At 53.8% G+C, this 23410-nt stretch overlaps 1 protein-coding gene across 11 annotated transcripts in view; it reads right to left on the bottom strand.

Annotated features, from left to right (window-relative positions):
• Positions 1-23410, bottom strand: part of ADCYAP1R1 (ADCYAP receptor type I) — a 127022-nt gene that overhangs the window by 37174 nt on the left and 66438 nt on the right. For 7 of the 11 annotated variants that reach the window (XM_034963883.3, XM_008958905.4, XM_055115821.2 and 4 more), the window contains 2 exons: positions 10592-10713; positions 8959-9064 (listed from right to left, as the gene is read on the bottom strand). The exons of 1 other annotated variant lie outside the window; for it this stretch is intronic. In XM_034963883.3, the coding sequence (XP_034819774.1) occupies positions 8959-9064; positions 10592-10642 (157 nt within the window). In that variant the 5' untranslated portion in view covers positions 10643-10713. Of the gene's footprint in view, positions 1-8958; positions 9065-10591; positions 10714-21222; positions 21486-23410 lie in introns of those variants that run through there. 3 more of the 11 variants (XM_034963885.3, XM_034963886.3, XM_003833389.5) reach the window with 2 other exon arrangements.

Genomic DNA, 23410 nt, shown 5'->3' with positions numbered 1-23410 from the left:
GCCCCCTCTAGAGTCCTAAAGACAATTCGTATAGTACCAGGGCAGGTGGGAAACCTAGAATGAGACCTCAGGACCCCAGGACCCAAAGACAATGTCCCTGACCCTATCGAGAGCTCGAAGGCCTCCATCCAGCCCTCTAGCCTGCATTGCTGGGGTCTCAAGAGACTCACAGCTGCCTCCCTGGGGCTCCCCAGAATGCCCTGGTGCCCATTTCTTTTGCAGTTACCACCTCCCAGCCCAGCACAGATGGGAGGACCCAGCAGGCTCCCACCTCCTCTCCTCTTTTGAATGGAAATTGCTCTGGCCTCAGCGGATTGGAGCTGAATCCTCCCAGGCCCCTTTCCCTGGAGCTTGGGAGGATGGGAGTTGGGCTCCTGAGACAGCCTTGGGTTTTTCTAACTAAAAACAGCAACTGATTTTCCTTCCGCTCACACACAGTACGTCCAGCTTCTACAGACCCATATGTTCCACACTCCAGTCTCAACAATGCTAAATTTTGTTGAGACTGGAAGATTTCAAGATGCCTTTTGTCATTCTTCTCCCCCTCCTCCTTTTATCTTTTTTTCTTCCCACTTTCTTCTCCCTCTCTCTCTTAATTACTCGTTTATTCAAGACATACCGAGTCAGACAATGCAGAGCAATACAAGAGTGAATAGAAAGGGCCCAGTCTCTGCCTTCACAGAGCTCTTAGTCCAGTGGGTTGTGTTAATAATTTTAGATTTTTATGCTCAATGTTTAGAGATGACACTGGATGGTGTACTCATTCCCTACTGCTGCTGTAAGTTTGTAAGCAAACTTACAGTCTTAAAATGGCACAACTCATCATCTTATATTCCTGCAGGTCAGAAGTCTGAAATGGGTCTCACTGGGCTAAAATTACGGTGTCAGCAGGGTTGCATTTCATCTGGAGGTTCTGGGGAGAATCCATTTCCTTGCCTTTTCCAGATTTAAGAGGCCACCCACGTTCCTGGGCCCATGGCCCCTTCTTCCCTCTTTGAAACCAGCAGCTTTGCATCCTCAAGTCTCTCTTCTCTGATTCTCCTGCTTCCATCTTTCACTTAGAAGGACCCTTGTGATTATTCTGTGTCCACCCAAATAACCCAGGATAAAATTCTCAGTTCAAGATCCTTAATTCCCTCTGCAAAGTTCTTTTTGTTATGTAAAGTAACATATTCACAGGTTTCAGGGATTAGGATGATGTGGGCCTCTCAGGGTGGGGTGGGGGCATTATTCGACCTACCACAGAGAGGCTTTAAGATAAGGAGTCACACTTGGATTTGGTTGTGTGGGGAAGATTATATAGTCCAATAGCAGACATGCAGACATGGGGAAGCCTGTTAGGACATGGCTATAGTCTAGGGGTGAGATGAAAAAGCTTGATTTGGAGCAATGGCAGCAGAGTTGGAGAGGAGTCCTGTGTGGGACAGAGTCAGGAGCAGAGTTGACAGGGCTTGGCAACACACTGGCTGGACCTGGCTGGCAAGTCTGCAAAAGACGGTTAGTGCTCACCCACATCACATGACTGAGGGCACGCCAATGGTGAGAGGGTGGAAGTGCAGAATCCACCTCTAAAATGTCCCTCATAAGCTTCCACAGCCTGCCTCTCTTCCTTCTCTGGACCACCCTTGAAGGCCACATGTTAAGAGTAGCAGTGTTCCAAGATGGTAGAAACCTGGATCCCTGAATGACTGTGTGAAGTCGAGCTCCACCTCCTACCTCTGCTGATCACACTGGCCTATGATACATGCACACAAGAAATGTTACTGTGCTAAGTTTCTGAGATTTTAAGATTGATTTGTTACTGCTGCAGAGTCGAGGCCAACACAGTGCAGGGGAGAGAGGTACCAAGGATGTCTCCCAGGTTTCTGGCTTCAGTGTCTGGATGAACAAGTAGATTGATGGGTGGGTGGGTGGGTGGGTGGATGGATGGATGGATGGATGGATCATTTACCACAGTGGAAAGGGCCAGGTGAGAACCAGATGTTGGAATTAGGCAAGTCGGAAAGCAAGAGCTTAGTCTGGGGTATGTTCAGTTTGAGATGCTGCTAAGAGCCAAGAGGAGACAGCTGTCGAAGTAGGCAGCTGGAAAAAAGTCTGGAGTCTAGAGAAGTAGCAACTGGAGAAGAGGGCAGGGAGTAGGCAGCACAGGGATACTATTTAGTCCACAGACACGGATGGTTTGTCTAGTGAGAGAGCAAAGATCAGGGAAGAAAACAGGAGAGAATAGGCCTGGCCCCAACAGAAATGCCAGCATTTAGAAAAGGCCTTGGCAAAGAAGACTGAGGAAGAAAACCAGGACAGGCAAGGGACACAGCAGCCAGGAAAACATGTTTCAGGGAGGAGATGGCCGAGTGCAGCCCAGGCCAAGTTCCCGTCCTCCACTTCCTCCTCCAGAGGTTGAAAATGAGAACAGATCCTGTTCTCTGTGAGACCTCTCCACTCCTGACAGCACTCCAAGCCTCGTGGCTCCATCTGTGTATAGGCCCCCATTGGGGGACATGGGGAGAGGAATTCAGGCCCAGGGGTGGGTCGGGGAGTGCTGTGTACACTCTCCCTAGCTGCTTCCACCTAAGACCTTATAAAGTGCCCAGGAGTGGCAGTGAAGTGTGAGAGCAGGAGGAAAGGGATCCACTCAGGCAGAGCGACCGAAAGAGAACGCATAAGCTATTAGCTTTTGTCTGGAACAAAATAAGGAGCTAATCCTGGGTTGTCATGGTGATGATTTTGTCCAGTTCCACAGTGTTCAAAACTCCATAGAGCAGGGCACCAAAGAGACTCAGGCAAAGCTGTGGTCCTCCCTTTGAGAAGCCACCTGAGGATGCCCAGGTATTGTTAGAACAAGGTCCCCATTTTAGCATGCAATCTAAGGGTAAAAACAATTCAATTTACCAAAATTTACTTTACGGCCAATGTTTCTGTTCCATGAAATGAGGATCCCACTGTGAGCTGAGTGCTGGGGGTGGCATAGGACTAAAGATGCCACCCTCCCCTTTGGAAGTCAGTGATTCTCAAGATATGGACCACAGACCGGCAACACCACCTGGGAACTTGCTGGAAATGCAGATGCTCAGGCCTCATCCAGATCTACTGAATCAGAAACTTCTGGGGGTGGCCCCAGCAATCTGTGTTTTAACAGAAGATCTGATATTCAAGTTTTAGAATGACCAGACTTCACGAAGACACAAGTTTGGATAGAAGTGACACCCTGTGTCAGACAGCGTATAAGTTCCTCAGCATGAGGGTCCCTGCAGACACCACCCTTTCCTCAGGCTTGATGCCTTTTGAGTCTCAGAGCAGCTGAGAGGCCCAGACAAGAAGCTCCTCCTGCTCTAAGGATGGGGAAGCCTGGGCCCAGCCCTGATGTGCTTCCCTCCTCTTGGCCTCTCCCCTCTATTGAAGGTAGAGAGGACTGGTTCAAGGCATTTGGTGCCCTGGGCAGGCCTCTGAGACCAGGTCAGAATAGCAATGAGCAGGCCTTTCCCTCCTCCCTCCAAGTCTGCTCTCTGCTGCCTCTGCCATGGCCACCACAGGCCTCCTCTTCCTCCTCCACTAGAGTGTGGGGACCCCCATGGAGGACCACACCGACCAACCCTGCTTAGATGCAGGGAAGGTTTCTGGGCTGATGAAAACCTGCAGCCCTGCAAAGAGGAGATGCTCGCTGGTCTCATTCTGGGCAGGCAGACTGCAGAAGGAACGGAGCCTGGGGGCTGTGTGGCCTGGAGATGCCAATTCCCAGGTACAGGCGTCCTTTGTCCCTCCCTTCTGGTCACAAGAGCACTGTGGGAGAAAGGGCACTCCCTGTCTGAGATAACAGACCTGGGTCCCACCCCAGAGCTGGCTCTGGCCCCCAGTGTGGTTGGCCAATGACCACCACCTCTGGCCTCAGCCTCTGTGGGCATCATATGACAGAGCCAACTTGGTATTGGCTCAAATCCCATTAGCATTTGGGGGTTTGGAACGAGGGACAAAATGACTATGTCTCCAAACCCCCTCCTCTCCTCAATAAACACCTTTAAAACATGCGAAGGATTTTGCAAACAATGCAAGGCAGGCTGCAAGCTTGCTTTCACTCCCCACGGCCACCTCTCTGGGCTCTATTTTTCACCCCCATTAAGCTGCCTGCTACCATGGGTGCCTCCCCTCAGTGCATCTGTCTCCTGGCTACCACTCTGAAGGCCACTCTGCACAGCACCATCCTAGGTTCTCTTTAGGGTAGAGGTCCCAGGACCAGTGAGGAGCAGGGGCTTGAAGGAAACAAGTACTTTCCTGGATCCCCCTGGAGCCCCCCAGCCACACACACAGTGCCACAGACATAATTCAACTAACAGATCAGGGCTCTTGTTCCAATTGACTCATATTACTAGATTTAAAAAATTATGAGAGACACACAAAATATATACAAGTATATTAAACCTAGATAAAAGACACTGTTGTGAGTTTACACTCAACAGGCATTGGAACAAGCTGCCAGGTTTCCTTTTTCAAGTGTGTTTCAAGGACATCAGCTGACCTTTGGCCAGCATTCTGTGCATGGCGTGTGTGCTTGGGGACCACCCGGGCAGGGAAGGTGCAGGAAAGAAATGCAGCAGGAGGACTGGCACGGATTAATAACACAACGCACAGATGTCGATTCTTTGGTACGCTCAGATTTGACTCAGCTAGTAGTGAGCTCCCCAGCCTGGTTTATCTGGGCCCTGAGGGGCTGCTCTCTGCCTGAGATCACTTGAGTACCCTGGTGGATGCTGTGCTCTGGCCAGTGGTTCTCAGACCTGGGTACACTTTAGAATCACCTGGAGGCTTTTAACACAGATCTGCATGGACCCCCCCGACCCAAATGCTGAGGACTTTGGTCTGGAGAGGGGCCTGGACATCAGCACCTTTAAATGCTCCTGGGAGCTCTACAGTGCTGCAGGTATGATGAGAGGGGTAGAGGCCCATCTTTCACAAGTGTGTTTAATTTGGAGCCAAGAAGCCCCGCTCCAGCCAGGGTACCCCTAAGAGCAGGCCAGAGGTTCTTGAAGGTGCAATGGGGGAAAAGTAAGGCCTCCCCTGGTGAGTGACAGCAAGGTCAATGCTATCCCTGAACTTGAGGCCCCTTGAGGGGAGTCCCCCAACCTCAGCCTGCAGGGCAAGCTCTTCAGACAACAGCCTCAAAGTGAGCAAGATGGACACTGCTTCTCAGGACAGCTTCCCCAGGGGCCTCCCCTCACCCTGGCCTGCCCCTCTCCTTCCCAAGCAAGTCATTAGAGGCCGAGACCTCATTCTCTCCTGGGCCTTAGAAACACAAACACCCTTTGGCCTTTTCATAGCTAAGAAAAGGGTGGATCTGGAGCACATTTCAGGGTCCCTGTCTCCCAAGGCCTCTTTCCAGCCTCATTGCAACTGCCTCTGCTGTATGACCTTTCACCCTGACAAGGGGAAAGCTGAGGGCCAGGGCGTCTCCTCACTCCTCTTCTGAGCAGCAAATGCAGCCCAGGGGTGAAGGCACGGACTTCAGAACCATCCACATGCACACCTTGGCTCCACCTTCCCGGCTGAGGGGTTTACTAGGTAAGAGACAAGCAACCTAACGTCTCTGTGTCTAAGCAGCCTCATCTGTTAAGTGGGGGTAAAACTCTACCCAGCCCATAGGCTGGTGAGGGTTAAATGCGTTCTTGTGCGTGTGTGTGTGTGTGTGCACATGCGTGCGTGTCTGAGAGAGAGAGAGAGAGACAGAGAACCCAGTGCCCGCCTTGAAGTGCTGGCTGTTACAGTGCCCACCCACCTTACTCACTGCTCCCTTTCCACCCTTCCCCAGCGGAACGCTTCTCTCCACCTTCCTGTACTCTCCATCTGCCCTCTGAAGCCCAGATCTGCTCCCTAACTTCTCCCCTGCTCTTCCAGAGAGGCTTCCAGGATTGTTCCAAGTGGCACTGACCTGCTTCCTAGAGATGTCTCTCTACTCCCCAGAAGAACGGGGATCTAGCAGAAGGTGGGAGCCCTGGAAACCCCCAACACTCCAAGATGACAGCTCCTAATAACTACAGTGTCTTAGTTAAGTGCTTAGCAAATGCCATACGCTGTCCTTAGCACTTCTCACAGGCTTTTATCACTTAATGCAATAATCCTATGTGGTAGGTATCGTTTTTCCTCCATTTTTCAGACATGAAAATTAAGGTGTTAAGGGCCCTTCATAGATCCCATGGCTGGTGCTGCGCCCGAGGGGGGGCTGGGACCCAGAGCATGTCACTCTTTAGAGGTGGTGCATCCCGGCAGTTGAGGGTACAGGCTGCCTCTGCCTCTTAATGGACTATGTCCTTAAGCAAAGTACCTCCTTGTGCCTCAGTTCACTTATCTATAAAATAGGGGTCATAAGAGACCCACCCCCACCCTCCAGCTGCTGTGGTGATAGAATGAAGTGCTGGCACAGAGCCTGGCACACAGGAAGTCTATAGAGGGTCTGGCTATTAACATGATCCACCCCACCCCACTCATTTTAAAAGAGAAGCTCCTGAGGCCCAGAGCAGGAAAGGGCCATGGAGTTGGTGGTCCAACTGGGCCTTTACTCTTTTCCCCTTTCCCACCTAATGGCTGCCCTTTGCTTCTGCTTAATTAGCTCAGCTCTGTTTTATAAAGCCCCACCCTATGATTCAAGGGAGGGGACGAGTAGGGATAGATGAGGGACCCTCTCCTTAGCAGATCGTGAGAGGGTGCAGCCTCCTCTCCCATCTGGACAGGGTTAAAGGAGACCTATTCACTCACTTCTTGGAGAATCCTTCACACCCTGACCTCCTATGGCCAGCCCTGACTCACAAGGTCCCTGAGAGGGCACAAGTGGAGCCCCTGGGGCAGTTGCAGAGATGCCAGCTCAGTGGGAGCCGGCCACTGTTTTCCCCCACCTTCATCTCCAGTGGAGATGACATGAAATACACAATATCTGCTCCCTGGGCCCTCAGCCATGCCCCCTCAATAGCCCAACCCATCTGCTCCAATACTGAGTTCCAAATATAGGAGGTTACTCACTACTGCCAAAAACACCAGGCTCCTGCCTCTTGTGGATTCCTCAGCCTACAGTGTTCACCCATTCGTCTGTCCCTCAATTCTCCACCACCTTCAAATGCCTACTTATCCCTTGGGCCTAGCTCAAGGGTTCTCAGCACCAGCTTCTCATTAGAATTGCCTGGGGAGCTTTTAAAAACTATGGTGACTACGACGGACCCAAGCTTCTGATTTAATTGGTTTGGATTGTGGCTGGAGTACGTTTTTCTGAAAGTTCCCCAGTGATTCAGATGTGCAGCCAGGTTTAAGAAGCAAGGATCCAGTTTCAATATATGAATCCTTCCCACAAAGAACTCATCTCTTCCTCTCCTGAGGACACCTGCAGGTGAGACCTCCTCCCCAGGACTGGCCTGGCCCTTCCAGGGATGCTGTATTTCCAGCCTGGCATCCATCTCCCTTGTCTCTGCCACGACATCCCTGTGGACAGGCCTGTCTTGCCCTCTCAGCCCAGAGTTCAACAAGCAGGTGTGCAATTAAACTGCACACAGCTTACACCGAGGTCCCTGTCCCACCCCAGCCCCTGCCTTTATTCTTCCCTCCTGGATGATTTTGTCGCTCAACCCCAAATGTATCTGAGACACGCAATGCAGGAACAATGACCCTGGGTTGGGAGCAGGACACCTGGGTTCCAGACCCACCTCAGCCTGATCCTCCATGTGATCCACACCATCCCTGCCCTCAGGGCTCGGCAGTCCCATCCTCCAAACAGAGACTTGGACCAGATATTCTTGGGATATTCTTTGGGTCTCCTCCAACTGTGTGCCCTGCTGGGTCCCCTGCCTCAGTTTCCCTCACTGGTGGGGCCCCAAATCCACGTTCAACCTTGGTTAGGGCTGAGCAAGAGCTCAGCGGAGGCAAAGGCCGGCACGGTCCAGAGAAGCTCCCTCACCAGTTAATGCTCACTGAGAAGCAACTGGCTGGGGAGCTCCGTCCAGTGGGACCATTCCATTTAACTGGGCTGCAGATTAATCAAGTGCTTAAATACATGGTGCTCAGAGGAGCCAGGAGGATCCAGAAGGAAAATGAATCCCTCCAGCCTGAGCAGAGAGCCCTACCCTTAGGCAGCACGGAGCCAGTCCTTCAACGATTAAGGCAAAAGTGAGGTTGGAGAGGCCTCTGTGATGCCCCCTCCCCTAAATCCCCAACTTCCCCTGAGGCCAAGAGCTGAGGGCGCCTTTGCTCTGTGAGCCTTAGCTTCCCATCTGCACAATGGAGAGTTAGGAGAGGGGTTCGATGGGGCCACTGGTTCTTACCAGGGATCGTGCCACTCCCTTGGGACATTTGAAATCTTGGGAGGCATTTTGTGGTTGTCATTGGGATCGGGGACGTTATGGGCATTTAGAGGGAGAGGCTAAGAACGCTCAATGTCCTGCAATGTGTGCTTCCTCCAGTGGAGGGAAGCAGGACCCTCCTCAAATGCAGCCCCAGGAGAAGCGTTGTACCCAAGTCTCCAAGACTGAAGTTCCTGCTGCTGCTTCCTTCTCTGGCTTCTGATGCAATGAGCAGAAGAGGTGGGAAAGGACCCCACGTTTCCTGCCCTGGGTTGACCAAGTGCTGTACAGCTCAGCCACAGGCAATAGCTGTGTCCCTGCTGCCACCAGGCCCATGCTGCCTGCTAACAAGCTCTTGACAGCCACTGCCCAGCTCAGGCACCAGTGCTATCCCAGCTCCTGTGGGAGAGAAGGCAGCCATGTCCAGTCACCCAGAACAGCTGTGAGGCATCCAGACCACATCAGCCTTGAGGAGAGCAACCCCAGCATCATTGCCCAGAGCAGATCCAGGACATCAGTATTCTCGAGGGCCTTCTGAAGTCCCCAGAAACCCATACCCTTGACCACTCACTGGCCGAGCCTGAGCACAGGAAAACAGTTCTAAAAGCTGGCACTGGGGATGTGGCATGCTCCCTGCTGCCCCGCTCACCTGGAGAGGAATCATTGAAACCCATCAGCTCATTGGCCCTCTGGATCTTCTCCAGGCACATGGCTTGCTCCTTCCTGAAGATGCAGTCAGAATGCATGGCAGGGGCCTGTAGGAGAACACAGGATGGATGGTGGGAGCGGGTAGGAGGCCCATCTGTAAGCTCTCCTACCAAAGCCCCAGGGGCAGTGTCTTGGGGGGAGTGGGGAGCAGAAGCAGAGAGGAGGGTGACAAGAGATGTCAGGGCCAGCAGGGGCCCTGACATTCACCTTGAGAGATACCATAAGGGCTCTTCTCAGTCACCAACTCAATGTGTGGCTTTGGACAGGTCCCACTCCCTCCTGGGGTCTCAGTTTCCACATCTTATAATAATATTAGCAAACGCATATAGCACTTCACTCTGTGCATGCATTATTCTGAGTGTCATATGTGTGTGTGTGTATGGATCTGGAGAGTACTATGAAGTACTATTTTTATCATTTTCCATTTTACTGATGTGGAAACTTAAGTACAGAGATGTTAAGTCACTTGCTCAAAGTCATATGGCTCAGTAGGCTGAAAAGCCAGGATTCGAACCCAGGAGGCCTGACTCCAGCAGCCACGAGGCTACTACTGCAGTTTAGAGGAGAAAACAAGTGGTAGGGGAGAAGTCAGGCTGAGAAAGCTCATTTTCTCTCTTCTCCAGGGACTCAGGAAGAAAGTGCCCCCAGCAGCTGCAGGCTAAGGAGCAGTGCTGCCATTTAGTGGGGCCTACTCGCCACCCTTATTTACAGAAGGAGAAACTGGGGCTCAGAGAGGTTAAGAAACTCCAGCCCAAAGTTATACCACTGGTTAATAGCAGATATGGGCTTCAAGTTCAGGACCAAGTAACTTCACAGCCCATGCACTGCTATCATGACAGCTGCTCCCAAATGCCGTCCCTTTAACTCAAAACCCCAGGGCAGGGATGGTTCCCAGGGGGATGTCAGCAAGTGTGGAGGCAGTCACAAGGCATTTGAGTTGCCAAGGGCCATTTTTGGGGACACAGTCCAATCCCTACTATTCACAGATGTGCAGGCAGTTCTCAGGGAAAGGGACAGGCTTGTCTATGGCCACACAGTGAGTCAGGCCAGAGGCAGGACTGGTACCCAGGGTTCTGAGGACAGCCTCACACACTGCTACTCTGAACTCTCAGGTAGAGTGGCGGGACCAAAACCTGGGGGTCCTCCTCTGCTCACTCCCCATCCCCACCTTCACTCAGGGAGAGACCTGAGCAGGGGGCAGGCTTCTGAGTTCTATCCTGGCAGGGCATTGTGGGCTGGTGACGAGAAAATTGAAAGAGGCTTCTGCAGCCCTGACCAGGGCTCCTGCATTCAGTTGAGCAGGTTGTGTACTGTGCAACTCTAAAGGTTGCCACACATTACCATCATAAAGATTTGTAAATTTTGTGATCATTTCTGGTCAAATCAGTACAGGGTCTTGAGGAAGGCATGTCTTTTCTGATTCACACAAAGGCACTGGGTGGCCCAGTGGTGGTGTTGGCAGAAATACCAGCCAGATGAAGAGCTGAGCTGAGGGCACAGAAAAAACATGAGTTCTCTGGAGCGGGGGCTCAGGTGAGCCTGGGGCTCCCAGAGAGATGTTCCTGGGCCCTTACCATAGGCAGCAGGAGGAGAGCAGCCAGGGAAACGTGCACGACACCAGCCATGACACTTCTTGGCCAGCACCACTGGCCTCCCACTGACAGCAGCGGCAGGTCAGCCCCAATGTGTCTCTGGGCTAGAGAGGAAGGAAAGGTGTGAATCCTGTGAGCCCAGTGCAGTGGCCGGGGGCAAGACCACCTCCCTTCCTTATTCCCCCAGCTCCCTGTAGCACAGCTCTCAGCCTCCAAGGATAACCCCACCTCCCTGCCGGCATCCGTCTTGCTCTTTCTTCTTCTGCCCTGCAAACATGTGCTAGGCACTCAGTCTGTGCTAGGTGCTGGCGATACTGTGGGCACACACTGGCTCAGCTCCACCAGTCTCCTGGCATGGTCTGGAATGGCTTTCTCCTTGGCAACAGAGGGATTGCCTCCCCAAACCTTTGCATTTTCCCCCTCCTCCACAGTGACAAAGTTTTAGCTGGCACATGCATGCTCACCTAGAGATGATATTTCCTGGTATCTCTTGCTTGGAGGTGTGGGCACATGATGAAGTTATTAGCACTTATGGAATGTGAGTGGCAGCATGTGGCCCCATCTGCACCCTCTGTGCATGAGGGCATGGCATGATCTCTGCTCTTGCTCTTTAACCCTTCCCAAATAACAAACCCCACTTTGACAGTGTGGACGTGAACCGTATCTGAGTGGGTAGGGAGCAATGCTGCAAGAGGAGGCAGGATCGCCAAGCAACCTCGTGGAGCCCAGTCACCCAGCCTGCCTGGAGGCCCACCTAGCTCCAGACTGTTACGCCAGAGGGAAACCACCTTCTAGCTAATTTACCCCCTTAAAAGCCCTCTTTGTTCCAGCTGCCTGGCCTGGTACCCTAACAATTACACCCACTTTTTGCCCTACCTCACTCTACTTCATCTTCGGGATGAAGTCTTAAACCATGACACGGAAAACACGGTGACAGGTGAAGCATGTGCTCAGGCCTCAGAGCTGCAGGAGCTCCAAGAGGGCAGGCCTGCAAGGACTGGGGCCACTGGTGGGGACCAGAGAGACAGGTTACAGGGAGTCAAAAAAGGAGGCCGCAAGAGCCCAGCACGCTCCCAGGGGAAGAGTATACTCTGCTTCTAAAATTGATCATTACGACATATACCCTACAACACAGCAATTCTGCATCTGATAAATATTTGCAATTGGACAAAAAGAAGCATATGCAAGCACATTCACCACAGCATCCTTTAAAATAGCATCAACAATAAAAAATGGGACAGCAAAGCATCCGTCAACAGGCACTGCTAAATAGGCTCCAGTTCAGCTGTATGATGGTTACGGTTATTTAAAAATTATTATTACTATTAAATTATTATAAAAGAGATTGAGTAGGCCCATATCAGGGCACTGCTAACCCACAGGTGCCTGGCCCGGGAGGCCATGGGGGGCCCAAGCAAATCCTACATGTGCATCCCAACCATTAGTCTTTGCACACCCCCCACCAGCAGGCAGAGCTGCTGCACCCCAGGGGCCTTTGTGTCCCTCACTCTCTGCCTAACCACGTCCCCTCCCTCTCTCCTTGCCTCCCACAGGGCCTCTCCAAGCTTAAGCTGGAGATAAGCAGGCATCCAAAAAGCAGAAATAAAACCAGCTGCAGGAAGGCTCAAAAAGAGGGAGCCCCCATCTCCCCATATTATGCAGAGATGGGGAGGGAGGCCTCAGATATCCCAAGAGATGCTCCGAGAAGCCTGGGAGCCATGGCAGCACTGGCCCAGCCTCCTCCTGTGGGTCAGGGAGGACAGGGCAGGCTGGGCAAGCACTGGCCTCAGCACTTCTAGGCACCCTGAGGCACCATCTCTACCAGGCACTCAGGCTTCCGTCTCTGTACCAGCTCCCAGGGCTTGCCATGTCCCTGGTGGCCACAGGCTGCCTCTGGCGTGACCTAGCACTGGTGGCCCCTAAAGGGCTTGGTCACTTCTACCAGCCCTGGGGAACCCAAGGCTCTGCCTGCAAAGAGACAACCCTCCTGACTTGCCTGGCTGCGAGGGAGGAGTGTCTGGCACCAGTGACAGAGGCTGCAGGCCATCTCTCTAGGCCAGCAGAGTGTTGCAGGCAGATCCTGCAAGGCAGAGAGCCTCCAAGATCAGGTGTCAATTCCCTGCACCTTCCGCGACCTCAGGCCAAAAAGGTGAAAACAGAGCTCCTTGCTCCCAGCAACACCTTGAGGTGGCAGCAGCACTACCCCCGTTAGGACTGGGCTGCCCCCTAGCAGATACTCACTGCTTCCCCAGCAAAGCCCTAACCTCTGACCCCAGTATGAAACCTGGGCTGCCCACTAGAGTCATCAGAGCTTTCCACAACTACCCCGGCCCAAATGAATCAGAAGCTCTCAGCTGTGGTTCGGGCAGCAGTGTTGTTTAAAGTTCTCCAGGTGATGCTCGTGTATAGCTAGAATTATAAAGCCTCTATTTTAACCTTTATTAGAACCCAGGGAGCTGGCACAGAGGAACTAGGATTTTGAACAGCTCTGGTGGGGTGGGGGAGCCGGTGGCAGCAAACAGACAGAGAGTGAGTTTGTGTTATGAGGACTGGTGGATTTCTGATTCTGTTTCTCTCTCTTTCTCTCTCTCTCACACACACAAACACACACAAATACACAGAAATAGGTCCACAGAGATGATCATAAAGACATGTCAACCCTACAGAGACAAAGAGAGACATTTATCCCCAGGGCCACCACTTGAAGGTATCAATACAAACTCCCATGATGGGATACACAAGGTGGAGATTCTTTCAGGGACCGACAGGCAACCACACACACACACACACACACCACACACACACACTCCTTCACAGACACACACACTCCTTCACAGACACATAGAGGACCACACACAGAACAAAGATATGTGCAGATATAAGCACATGACAATTCAGATATTCAGATATGTCATATATCAGACTAGATATACAGAACAATTCACACTTACACACACTCACTCAGCAAAGGCATTCAGCTATAGAGAGGCAATAAGATATATTTGGATTCAGATATGGGTGCAGGTATAGGCACACATGCGCATGTGTGTACATGCACGCACACATGCAGGGATGCCCAGACTTGCAGGGGCCTCGCCCCTGCTGTGGGAAGGGCAGCTTCTCAGCTGTCGCTGCGGTGGACTGAAGACAAGCTCCAGCAGAGGCCCCAGCCCCGACCCACCCCCAGCCCTCTGCTTCATCACCAGGCTGCTTACTAGGAGACAAGTGTGTCCCCAGCCCAGTGACCCAGGGTAAGGGAGCTGGGGCACTCTCAATAGGGTGCCTCTTCTGGAACTAGACCCAGGGTTCTTGATTCCCACTGTTACCTTCTCTTGGTCCCCACACCCATTACAGTCCACCCCCTGCCCAACTGGACACAGATGCCCCCGCCAGCAAAGAGGAGGAGAGAGAGAACCTGGGAGCTCCCAGGCCTTGACTCCACTGGGGACCTCAGGGATCACCTCCCACAGCCTCTCCCCTCTCTGGGCGGTAATCCTTTCAGCCCCTCCAGGCACTTCTGCCCCCACCGCAACCCTGCACTGCCCCCCACTGGACAACGCTCAGAGCTTACAGACTTAGGCTGCCTGCCCCAAACCAAGTGCTTCTCTGCAGTGCCCCTCTGAGATGCGTCCCCTCACTTGTTGGCCACCCCAGCCCTGCCAGTGGCTCCTCCTCCTCCAGACTCTCCCAAGCTGCTAGTGACACCCTCAAGGGACAGGCCAGGCCCCACCACTGCAGCCCAGGGTTGATCTCTCCCCTCCCTGAGGATTGATTTCAGCCCAGCCACAAAAGTGGCTCAGGATGGGAAAATAGGTCACTCCATATTCCCTGGCTCTCTCTCTTAGGTCCAGACTCTGTTGGGGCAGATAGTTTTTGAGGATGATTAAAGTCACCTCCTGGCATTTAGTATGACAGACTTGGGACCATTTTGCCAGAGGTTTTTGCCCTAGGAGCTTGGGAAAACTGCTTAACTTCTCTGTGCCTTCTTTTTATCATCTGAAAAATGGGAATAATATTAATGTCTATCTCATAGATGTTACAGTGAGGCATCAGCAAATTTATACAAATAAACTATAGAGTACATACTATAGCCTGGCACTCAGTAAGGGCTATACATGTGTTAACTATTGTTATTATCTCACCACTTTGTGTTCAGACTTTTTGTACCCTGTTGCTGTCACCTCCATCCCCACAGCACCGTGTCACAATCAAAATGGGAACAGCAGGCCTCCTGTGCTTTTATTTACTAATGGCTAACATTTATTAAATACTTAGTATGTGCCAGACACTCTTCCAAGCAATAAACATGTGTTAACTCATTTAACCTGCCTGAAATAGTTACTAGCATTAGCTCATTCTATAGCAGAGGTGACTGACACAGAGAGGCTAAGCAACTTCCCCAAAATCACACAGCAAGTCCCTGGTAGGGCTGGGAAGTAAACCCAAGCAGTCTGGCTCCAAAGTTGGTGCACTCCATCCCTATGCTTCCACTGCCCTCTCTTACTGGTCAAATGAAGATCAGTTCAGAGTCCACTGGTACCCTAGTAGGGACCCCCACACACACCTCCAGGGGCTGGTCAGGTCCGCCACTACACCCATTCACATATCTATATCTAGTTTCCTCCTTAGGAAGAGTTAGTTACAGACACAACATTTCAGACCTGAAATAGACTTTAAAGCCCACCTCCCAAGGTGCAGATAGGGAAACTGAGGCCAGAGAAGGCGACACACTTTCCAAGGTCACACAATATAGAGCCTGGAGGCTTGCCTGGCAGGAATGGGATGTGTTACAGATACCTGGACTGTAAGGGAATTCGGGGGGATCCCAATAGCACACCATTCCCCTTTCCTCCTCAGGCCTCATAAGCCCAGCCACCGAACCTGGAGTGAAACTGACTACAGCAGCCATGTCCTCCTCTGAGTCGCTGCACCAGGAAGTGGTGGCCCCTGCACACACAGGATAGCATCATCAGTCAGCACATGGGAGCGAGCGGTGACTCACTGGGCTCAAAGACTTTCCACATCTCCGTGCAGAGGGGACTCAGAGACCCTCCAGCCATCCCTGTACTGTCCAAAGCCTGGCAGAGCCCTTCTGCTTCCCCTGGCTGAAGGCAACTCTGCTCTTGAGATGGACACTTGCCCCACTCCAGCGTCTGGCCCAGGCCCACAGTGGGAAGCTCTGATGTCCCTGTGCCCTTCCCAACCAGCCCAGAGCAGCACAGTCTCCTCTGCCTCACATAAGCCCACATAGGGGTGTGTGGACAGCCTACCCCACCTCTTCTTTGGGCCACACAGCCCTGGGACTCTCATCTGCCCATCATGGGGCTGGGGCCATCTGTGCCACCTCCTACTGGAATCTTCTGGCCACTCAGCATCCCTCCCCATTAGAGGGCAGGACAAGCCTGGATACCAGAAAGGAGATGGCCAGGCTAAGAACATCACTCGCCTCCCCTGCTCTCCCCGTGCTCCATTTACTCATGACAGGGGAGCTGGACTGCCACTACTTCCTCCCCTCCCTCCTAGGGCCAGGAACAAGGGACAGAAGGCTGAAAGATGAAACACTGCCCCCCTCCCACTCACCCCTCAAAGGGAGGGACAGAAGCTGCTGCAGGGAAGGAGGAGAAACCCTCTAGAACCTCTTTCCTCCTCAAGAAGACCAGAGCTGATAAAGGGCACAGACAAACTCCTGGGCCAGGGGCCTCCTGGCAATGGCAGGCGTGACAAGGTGACAGGAGTCAGGCCACCAGAGGGGCCCCAGTGATGATCCCATTCATGCCCTGCATTTCGCACAAGCTTGGGTAGGGAACCAGGTCCAAAGCAAGGAAGGGCCAGGCTAGGGCACCTGTGCACGTTGGCAGTATCATCCCATCTCACTGGTGAGGCTCTGAGGCCCTAGGAGACCAGGAAACTTCCCCAAGGTCATGCTGCAGAGTCCTTCCCAGGGTCCTGAGAGGAGTTCTCTTCCATACTGGATAGTGCAGGGACCTCTCCTGACCTGGAGGAGTCAGGGAGTGCACTCCCTGGGCCAGGTAAGAGGAGGGGGAGGAAGAAGGCAGAAGATAAATGCAGGGAGAAGAGGGAGGTAGGAAGAGAAAGGATGGAGGGGATAAGAGGAGGGAGGGGAGGAAGGGGAACAGGAAGCCTGGCCAGAGGGAGGCACAAGCTTGTGGAAAATGTTCACTGAGCACCTACCCGGCAGGGGGTATGGTTTGGGGAGGAGTAGCTCTGCACTGAGCGCCTTTCCCTTTGTGCAGACCCTGGTTAAGCTTCAGCCTCTCCTAAGTGAGCATGAGCCCAGCTCTGACGTGCGTGTGCCCACAGCACCTGGCACAGGCAAGACACACGAGTGCCCAGAAAACTTGGATGAGCGCCCCCTGGATGGATTTGGGAAGGTGATTCCAGGGTGTCAAGGAGCACAACAAGATATCAGGAGGTGATGAGGTGGATGAGAGGGTGGAGGGCTGGTGCCAGTCTGTGGAAGCTGGAGGGTTGTTCCACCAGACAGGGGTGGGGCAATGAAGAGTTCTAAGCAATGGAGTGGAGTGATCAGCTTCTCCTTTAGAAAATATCCCTTCAAAGGCCGGGGAGCAGAGATGAAGGGGGAAAGTGCAGGCAGAAATGTACCCTGAGGCCCTTTTCCGGATCTAGGGTAGAGGTGATGGGGGACTAAGCTGAGCAGGAAGGCGGTTGGGATGGAAAGTGGGGGACAGAATCCAGAGACACGGAAAAATGAGAGAGGAGTGTCTCCTTGGCCCACCCCCACCACAGGTGGCAGGAAGGAAATTTCAGGAGGAGGCAGTAGAGAAAGGAAGAAACAGAAGGCAGGACCTGGTTCACTACACAAGTCCACAGGCCTTAGATCAGCAGCTGGGAAGTTCAGAGGTGCCTAGGAAGGATATATATATGTTTGTCTCAGCCAACCCTCTGCAGTGGCCATTGATCAGGAGGGAAAGATGAGGGCAGCTAAGGCAATGCATGGAGTCTGTGGAGAGCTGGGATGAGAGTGTCCAGCTATCCTCCAAGGCCAACTCAAACCCCCACCACCACCTCCAGGAAGCCCACTCAGGCAGCACCTGCCCTTCATGACCTTGCCCTCCACTGAGAAGCCCTAGCCCTGAGATAAGGAGCCCCTCTCCTTTGAGCTGTTTCAGGTCTCATCATGTTCATTGTGAGTTTCGAGTCTTGTCTAGAAACGAGGGGCATGCCCAGGTTTCCGTGTGGCTTCCCCACCCATGAGGATGGGCACAGACTTGGACACAAAGGGTGAATGGTGAAGGGGGCTCAGGAACTGTTTGGCAAGCTCAAGTGACAGCAGTCAGTTTTTCAGTCCTGAATGTTGTCTCCAGGTGTCTTTAGAGTGGGGGAATCGATCACAGGGACAAAGCAGAGGCCAATCTGGGGGAGGGTGCTGAGGCCAGGCAGGGACCCTCTCCTAGGCCTGACCCATTAAACAGATGGGCAGTCTGAGCTCCACGTAGAATGGAGCGAGGCATCCTAGGTACCATCAGGCATCTGCAGCTATCAGAGCTAAGCCCCTCCCTTCGTCAACCTCTCTGACCATTTATTTATCTTTCCTAACCTTACATCGCAGGAGCTGGCAACCCCTTCCAGCCAGTCAGATCCAGCCTGTAGCCTATTTTTGTACGGCCAGTGAGCCAGGAATGCTTTTTACATTTCTAAATGGTTGGAAAGAATTAAAAGAATCATATTTCACGACACAGGCAAAATGTATGAAATTCAAATTTCAGTGTCCATAAATAAAATGTATCAGAACAGAGCCATGCTCACTTGTTTACATATCATCTAAGGCTGCAGTAGGCTACACAGTGGAATTAAGTAGTTGTGTATGGACACAAGCGTAAAATAATTGCTATCTGGCACTTTACAGAAAAAGGTTGCCTACCCTTGTTCTAGGCTTATGCAACACGTGCGCGCGCACACACACACACACACACACACACACACACACACTTTCCTCCATTCAATTCAATACTCAGCTGGACTTTTATTAATGAAGACCTTTGTGATCTTTGGGCAAATATCTCTGAGTCCCCGGGTGTGCCCAGATCTGTGTGAGAGGGTGTGTCTCAACGTCCATTTGTCTTTCTGGTGTTGCTTGTCACTATTGTGCCCCAGCTCTCTGGCAGGTGTCATAGAAAGCCTATATGCCGTCCCAGCTGTGTGTCATTCCCTCTCTGTGTGTCACTGTGGGGGTGGCTGTCACCGTTTGCCTCTGACGGCATCCAGAGCTCGGTACAAACACGTCGCAGCTGAGGAGTTTCCAGTCTCCATCTTGCCAGGCGGCTGGACCACTAAGCCCAACTCATTCAGACCCTGGAATCAGATTCCTCTCCTCAGGGAAGGCTGAGGGTCTCTGAGGCCTCTAGGCCTTCCAGGGTGGAAAGCCACTTGGCAGCTCCTGTCTGGGGCATCATCCCTCTGCTCACAAACCTGCCCAGGACAGGAAACTCATTGTCACCTCCAGTGTCAGCCCCATGGTGAGTGGGTCTCAGGCAAGCAAGGTCTTCCTGGCACCGAGCTAAGCTCCGGCTCTGCACTTGGCACACCTTGGTTCTGCCCTGTGGCAGACAGCACAAGATGTCCTCCACTTAATCAGTGCCAGCCCCAGGTCAATGAAATGCTTGTCCCTGGGAGGGCAGCAACCTGGGACACTCCAGCTTAAGCCCTGTCCCCAAGAGAAAAGCCACCCTGTGGCCTTAGCTTTCCTAGCCTCTCAGCCACCTATACCCATGTGTGTATTTATTTATTCGACACAAATTGAGGGAGTGTCCCAAAGTTGATGCGCAACAGAGAGAGGTGGCCATGTGAAAAGCCATGGGTCCCAAAGTGTTTCTCCCATCAACCCCCTGCCAGCCTGAACCTTATACAAAACAGGACTTAATGCACCCCTTAGCTTAGATCAGTCCCAAGAGTGCAGGAGAGGGATCCTTTCAGAGGCTCCCCACAGACACCTCCCCTCACCACACATGGGGACAAACAGACTTTTGGGGGTCTTGTCCCAGACACCCAACCACCCATGAACCACCCATGGCCAAAGAGGAGAAGTATCAGGCCCGCCTCCATCGTCACCCCACACACACTTGTTGATGGATTGGTTGGAAGAGCTGGCCCAGGGCCTGCTCAGCGTGTTCCACCTCCAATTTGTATGTTCAGATTTCGGCTTGTGTCCAAGCTGGTGCCTCTGCCTGCCCTCCCCAAGGTCAGTGAGGAGCAGAACTTAGCTTAGGACTGGGGACTCCACCAGTGCTACTTGTACCCAGCACCAAACTCATTTAATTGGGGTCTCCTGAGAAAACCTGGGTGCTGCCTGCTGCCCCTGCCCCCAAAGGCTCAAACATAGTTTTCCATCTTCTTGGGAATCCTACCGCCACTCAAAGCTTCTAGCTTGACCTTCAGGATGCTTGTCTGCCTCTGGCCAGCTGCAGTCCCAGGGCAAGTTGCCCTCCACATGCTGCGTCCAGCCCCTTCCCATCCCCCAACTCCTCCCCAGGGCTGCTCATGGGAAGAGCCAAATGCTGTGTCTTGGAGAGGGCCAGGGGGGCTTTTCGGGACATTGTAAGGCTGGGGAAGATAAAGGGAGTCTGACGCACCTGCACTCAAAAACATAAAAATGGTCGGAAGAATTAGCAGGTGTCCACCACCCCACCCCCATCTTCCAAAAGGGGGCTGAGCTCCATCCAGGGGTGAGGCTCCGCTCCTCAGCTCCATGTGAAATGCAATCGGCTTCCGGCTGGGTTCCCTCCTGAGGGTCTAGTTGCATCCATTGGCTCCCCTGTCCCTTCTGAGCCCCCTAACCTGCCAAGGTCCCGCCGAGAATGTGGCCTCCGCCCCCCGCAGCTGCCGCAGGAGCTTCTGCCTCTAAAGCGGCAGGCAGGGGTCTCAGCGGGCCCACTTCAACCTGGGAAGGCCGGTGCGTTTCCCCACAGACCCCGCAGGGCGTTTCTTCTGGGGACCACCGAAGCCCTGGCATCCCCAACCCCAGCCCCTCCGCGCCACGGGAAACGAAGACGACACTCTTTTGAACAATCCCGAATGTGTCACCACAGAGGGGCATTCTACACTGGCCCCTACCCCAACCCCCACCTAGCACATTTCTTGCCCACCCCTCAAACCCCGTGCGGATTGCGGTACCTAGCCCCGGGGGACCCTCCAGCCCTGCCTTCCCGATCCGCGTAGGTGCGTCCGTCCACCTAAGGGTAGGGAGGCATGTCCCTCCGGGTCCCTCCGGCCGCATGGCTTGCCTGCCCCCCTGGTCTCCCTTCTCTGCATCAGGAGGGGCGTGAGATAGCTAGGTCGACCCCCACCCCGGCAGTCTGCGGCGATCGGCCGCCCCGAGCGCAGCGCCAGACACTTGGGTTGGGGGGTGTCAGCCTGACGCGCAGGAAGGGCGCAGCGGCGGGAGGGGGCTTCATTTCAGATCTGGGAGGCTTGCCTGGCGCCGGCCCTCGCCCGCTCTCCGTCGGTGGAGGTCGCGGCTGGCGGAGACCGCCAAGCCAGAGGAGGGGATCCGAGGTCCCGGCTGGGCGAAGGTTCTGGAGCGGGGAGAAGACGGCCGAGGCGTGGAGGGGCAGCCGCGGCGGGGCGACCCTTACCTGCTCACTGCGGGGCCTGTCCGTGGGGCCGGGGCAGACTCCGCAAAGGACGCGCAGCCTGCAAGTCCGCGGCCCGCGCGGCGCGGGGATGGGGAGCGTGTGCGCCGAGGAGCGCGCGCCGAGCCGGGTCTCCGCGCCTGTGTGGCCGCGGGCGGCCGGGGTCCGTGTGTCCCTGCGCGGCGGCGTGTGCGTGTGCGCACGCGGGGACCACGCTCGCCCGGAGCCGCGGCCGCCGCCGTCACTCCCTGCCCGGGGCCGAGCGCAGCGCCCCCTTTGCCCGCCCCGCGCGGCGCGGCGGTCCAGCTTGGCTCAGTCCTGCGGGAGAGGCGCCGCCTCCGCCGCGAAGCCAGGCTGGGCGCTGGAGGGAGGCGACCGACCACCGCCTCCCCCTGCTCACTTCACAGGCTGGGGAGGGGGTGCTGCAGGCCAATGAGCGCCCGGGGGCGGGGTTAGATCGAGGGCGGTGCGGTGGGGGGCGCGGTGGGGGGCGCCGGGCTGCTCAACCCGACCCCACCCGCAGCACAGACTGGAGCAGGAGCTGCGGCGGGAAATCCCAGCGGCGGGGGTCGGGGGCGCTGAGGTGGAGGCCTCAGCCCCCTGTCATCCCCGTCTCCTCTGTCTCTGGGCCTCCTGGGCTCACCACCCTCTTTCCAGTCTCTCCATCATAGCCAGGACTAGAAAGCCTTCTTTCTTCTCCCTAGGTCCTCAAGATTTCCTGTGTATCAGAGCCTGTCTTCCCTCTCCTCCAAGAAGCCTTCCTTACCAGGCAAGTCTCAGACCCTCCTTGGGCTCTTCTTTGCCCCTACCGCCCAGGCCTGGGAGGGTCAGCTAGTTTTGGGGTGCCTGTCGGGATGTCCTCCAATGTGACCCCCCCCGCCCCCGGAGAAAGACCAGGAAGGGGATGGTGGTGCTTACAGGACAGAGGCAACTTAAAATATCAGACTGCCTGGCTCCAGTCCCTGCTGTGCCACAGCTCTGTGAGCTTGGGTAAGTGGCTCAGCCTCTCTGAGCTTCAGCTTCTTCATCTGCACAGGGAACAATAGTACTGGCCCCCAGGGCTCTTCACAGCAGCATTAAATAAAAATGGTACACTCACCCCATAGTAGTTTCTCCCTGGTATCATTGATTCGCCGATGCTGAATAAATTACTATTGCTACTGTTATTACAGTCCTGTCCAACCTCCTCCTAGTGCAAATGGCTTAATAAGGAGAACTACACAGGTAAAGGTGGCCTAGCGGGTTGGCAGTGAAGCCCAAACTTAACTGAGAGTAGTTAGTTACCCACTCCCAGGCAAGTTCTCACCCTCTGCCTACCCCACCCAGCCCCCATCCCACAGCTGCTCCTGCCTGCCTCTGCTCTCCGTTTTTGGTCCCTGCCTCAGGCATCAGTCTCTGAGAGCTCTCAGTTCTGCAGCCAGGCTCTGTTCTTGCCCATTCAAGTAAATTCTCGCTCAGCTTCCCTTTGGGTCCAAGTTCTAGGTATGGCCACCTTGTCCAGGAGGCCTCAAGAAGGGGGAAGGAGGAGGGAGAGCCTTGAGCCTTCCTTTGGGGTCCCCAGTCTACCAAAGAGGAAAGGACCTGTGGATGGAGAGGAATCCGTATGGAAACTTGAAAGAAGCAATCTGAGGTCCCAGAAAGACGCGTGGAGGTTCCTAGGTCCATGTTTCTCTTTACTGACCAATGACCGCTGACCCCCACTGACACAACACACTGGTAGTCTGATTGGTTCATGTTCCTTTCAGTCCAGGAAAGCTTCCTGGTGGAGGAGAATATCAGTCTTATCTATATCAAGAAAGAATGAAGAGAATGGAGAGAAGAAATAATGGAGAGAAAAGGGCCAGGTGCTGTGCTAGAATCAGACACAGACAGGACCTCCCTTTAATCCTGGCTAACCCCTTCTTAGCTTGTTGCCCTAACCCCTGAGAGCTGAGAGCCGCTTTCTTCATCTGCCTCCAACTCTGGTGTTGTGAAGATCAAATGAGATGATGTGTATAAAAACTCTCTATAAACTGTGAAACTAAATGTGAGGGAAAGGAGGCTGCCAGGAGTCTCAGAGTCAAGAGGGACTCAGAGTGCAGGACGTAGAGGGCCTGGGAGTGAGAGGAAGGGTGAAGATCAAGGTCATCTATGGCAGACCAGCCCATCCTGGGAATGTGGATGGCCAGGCTTCCAGCTAGAGGCCCCCCTA

This window comes from Pan paniscus, chromosome 6 (genome assembly GCF_029289425.2).
Source record: "Pan paniscus chromosome 6, NHGRI_mPanPan1-v2.0_pri, whole genome shotgun sequence".
NCBI classification, from domain to species: Eukaryota; Metazoa; Chordata; class Mammalia; order Primates; family Hominidae; genus Pan; species Pan paniscus.
The sequence above is the reverse complement of the archived record's forward strand: the minus strand, read 5'-3'. Positions and strand labels throughout refer to the sequence as shown.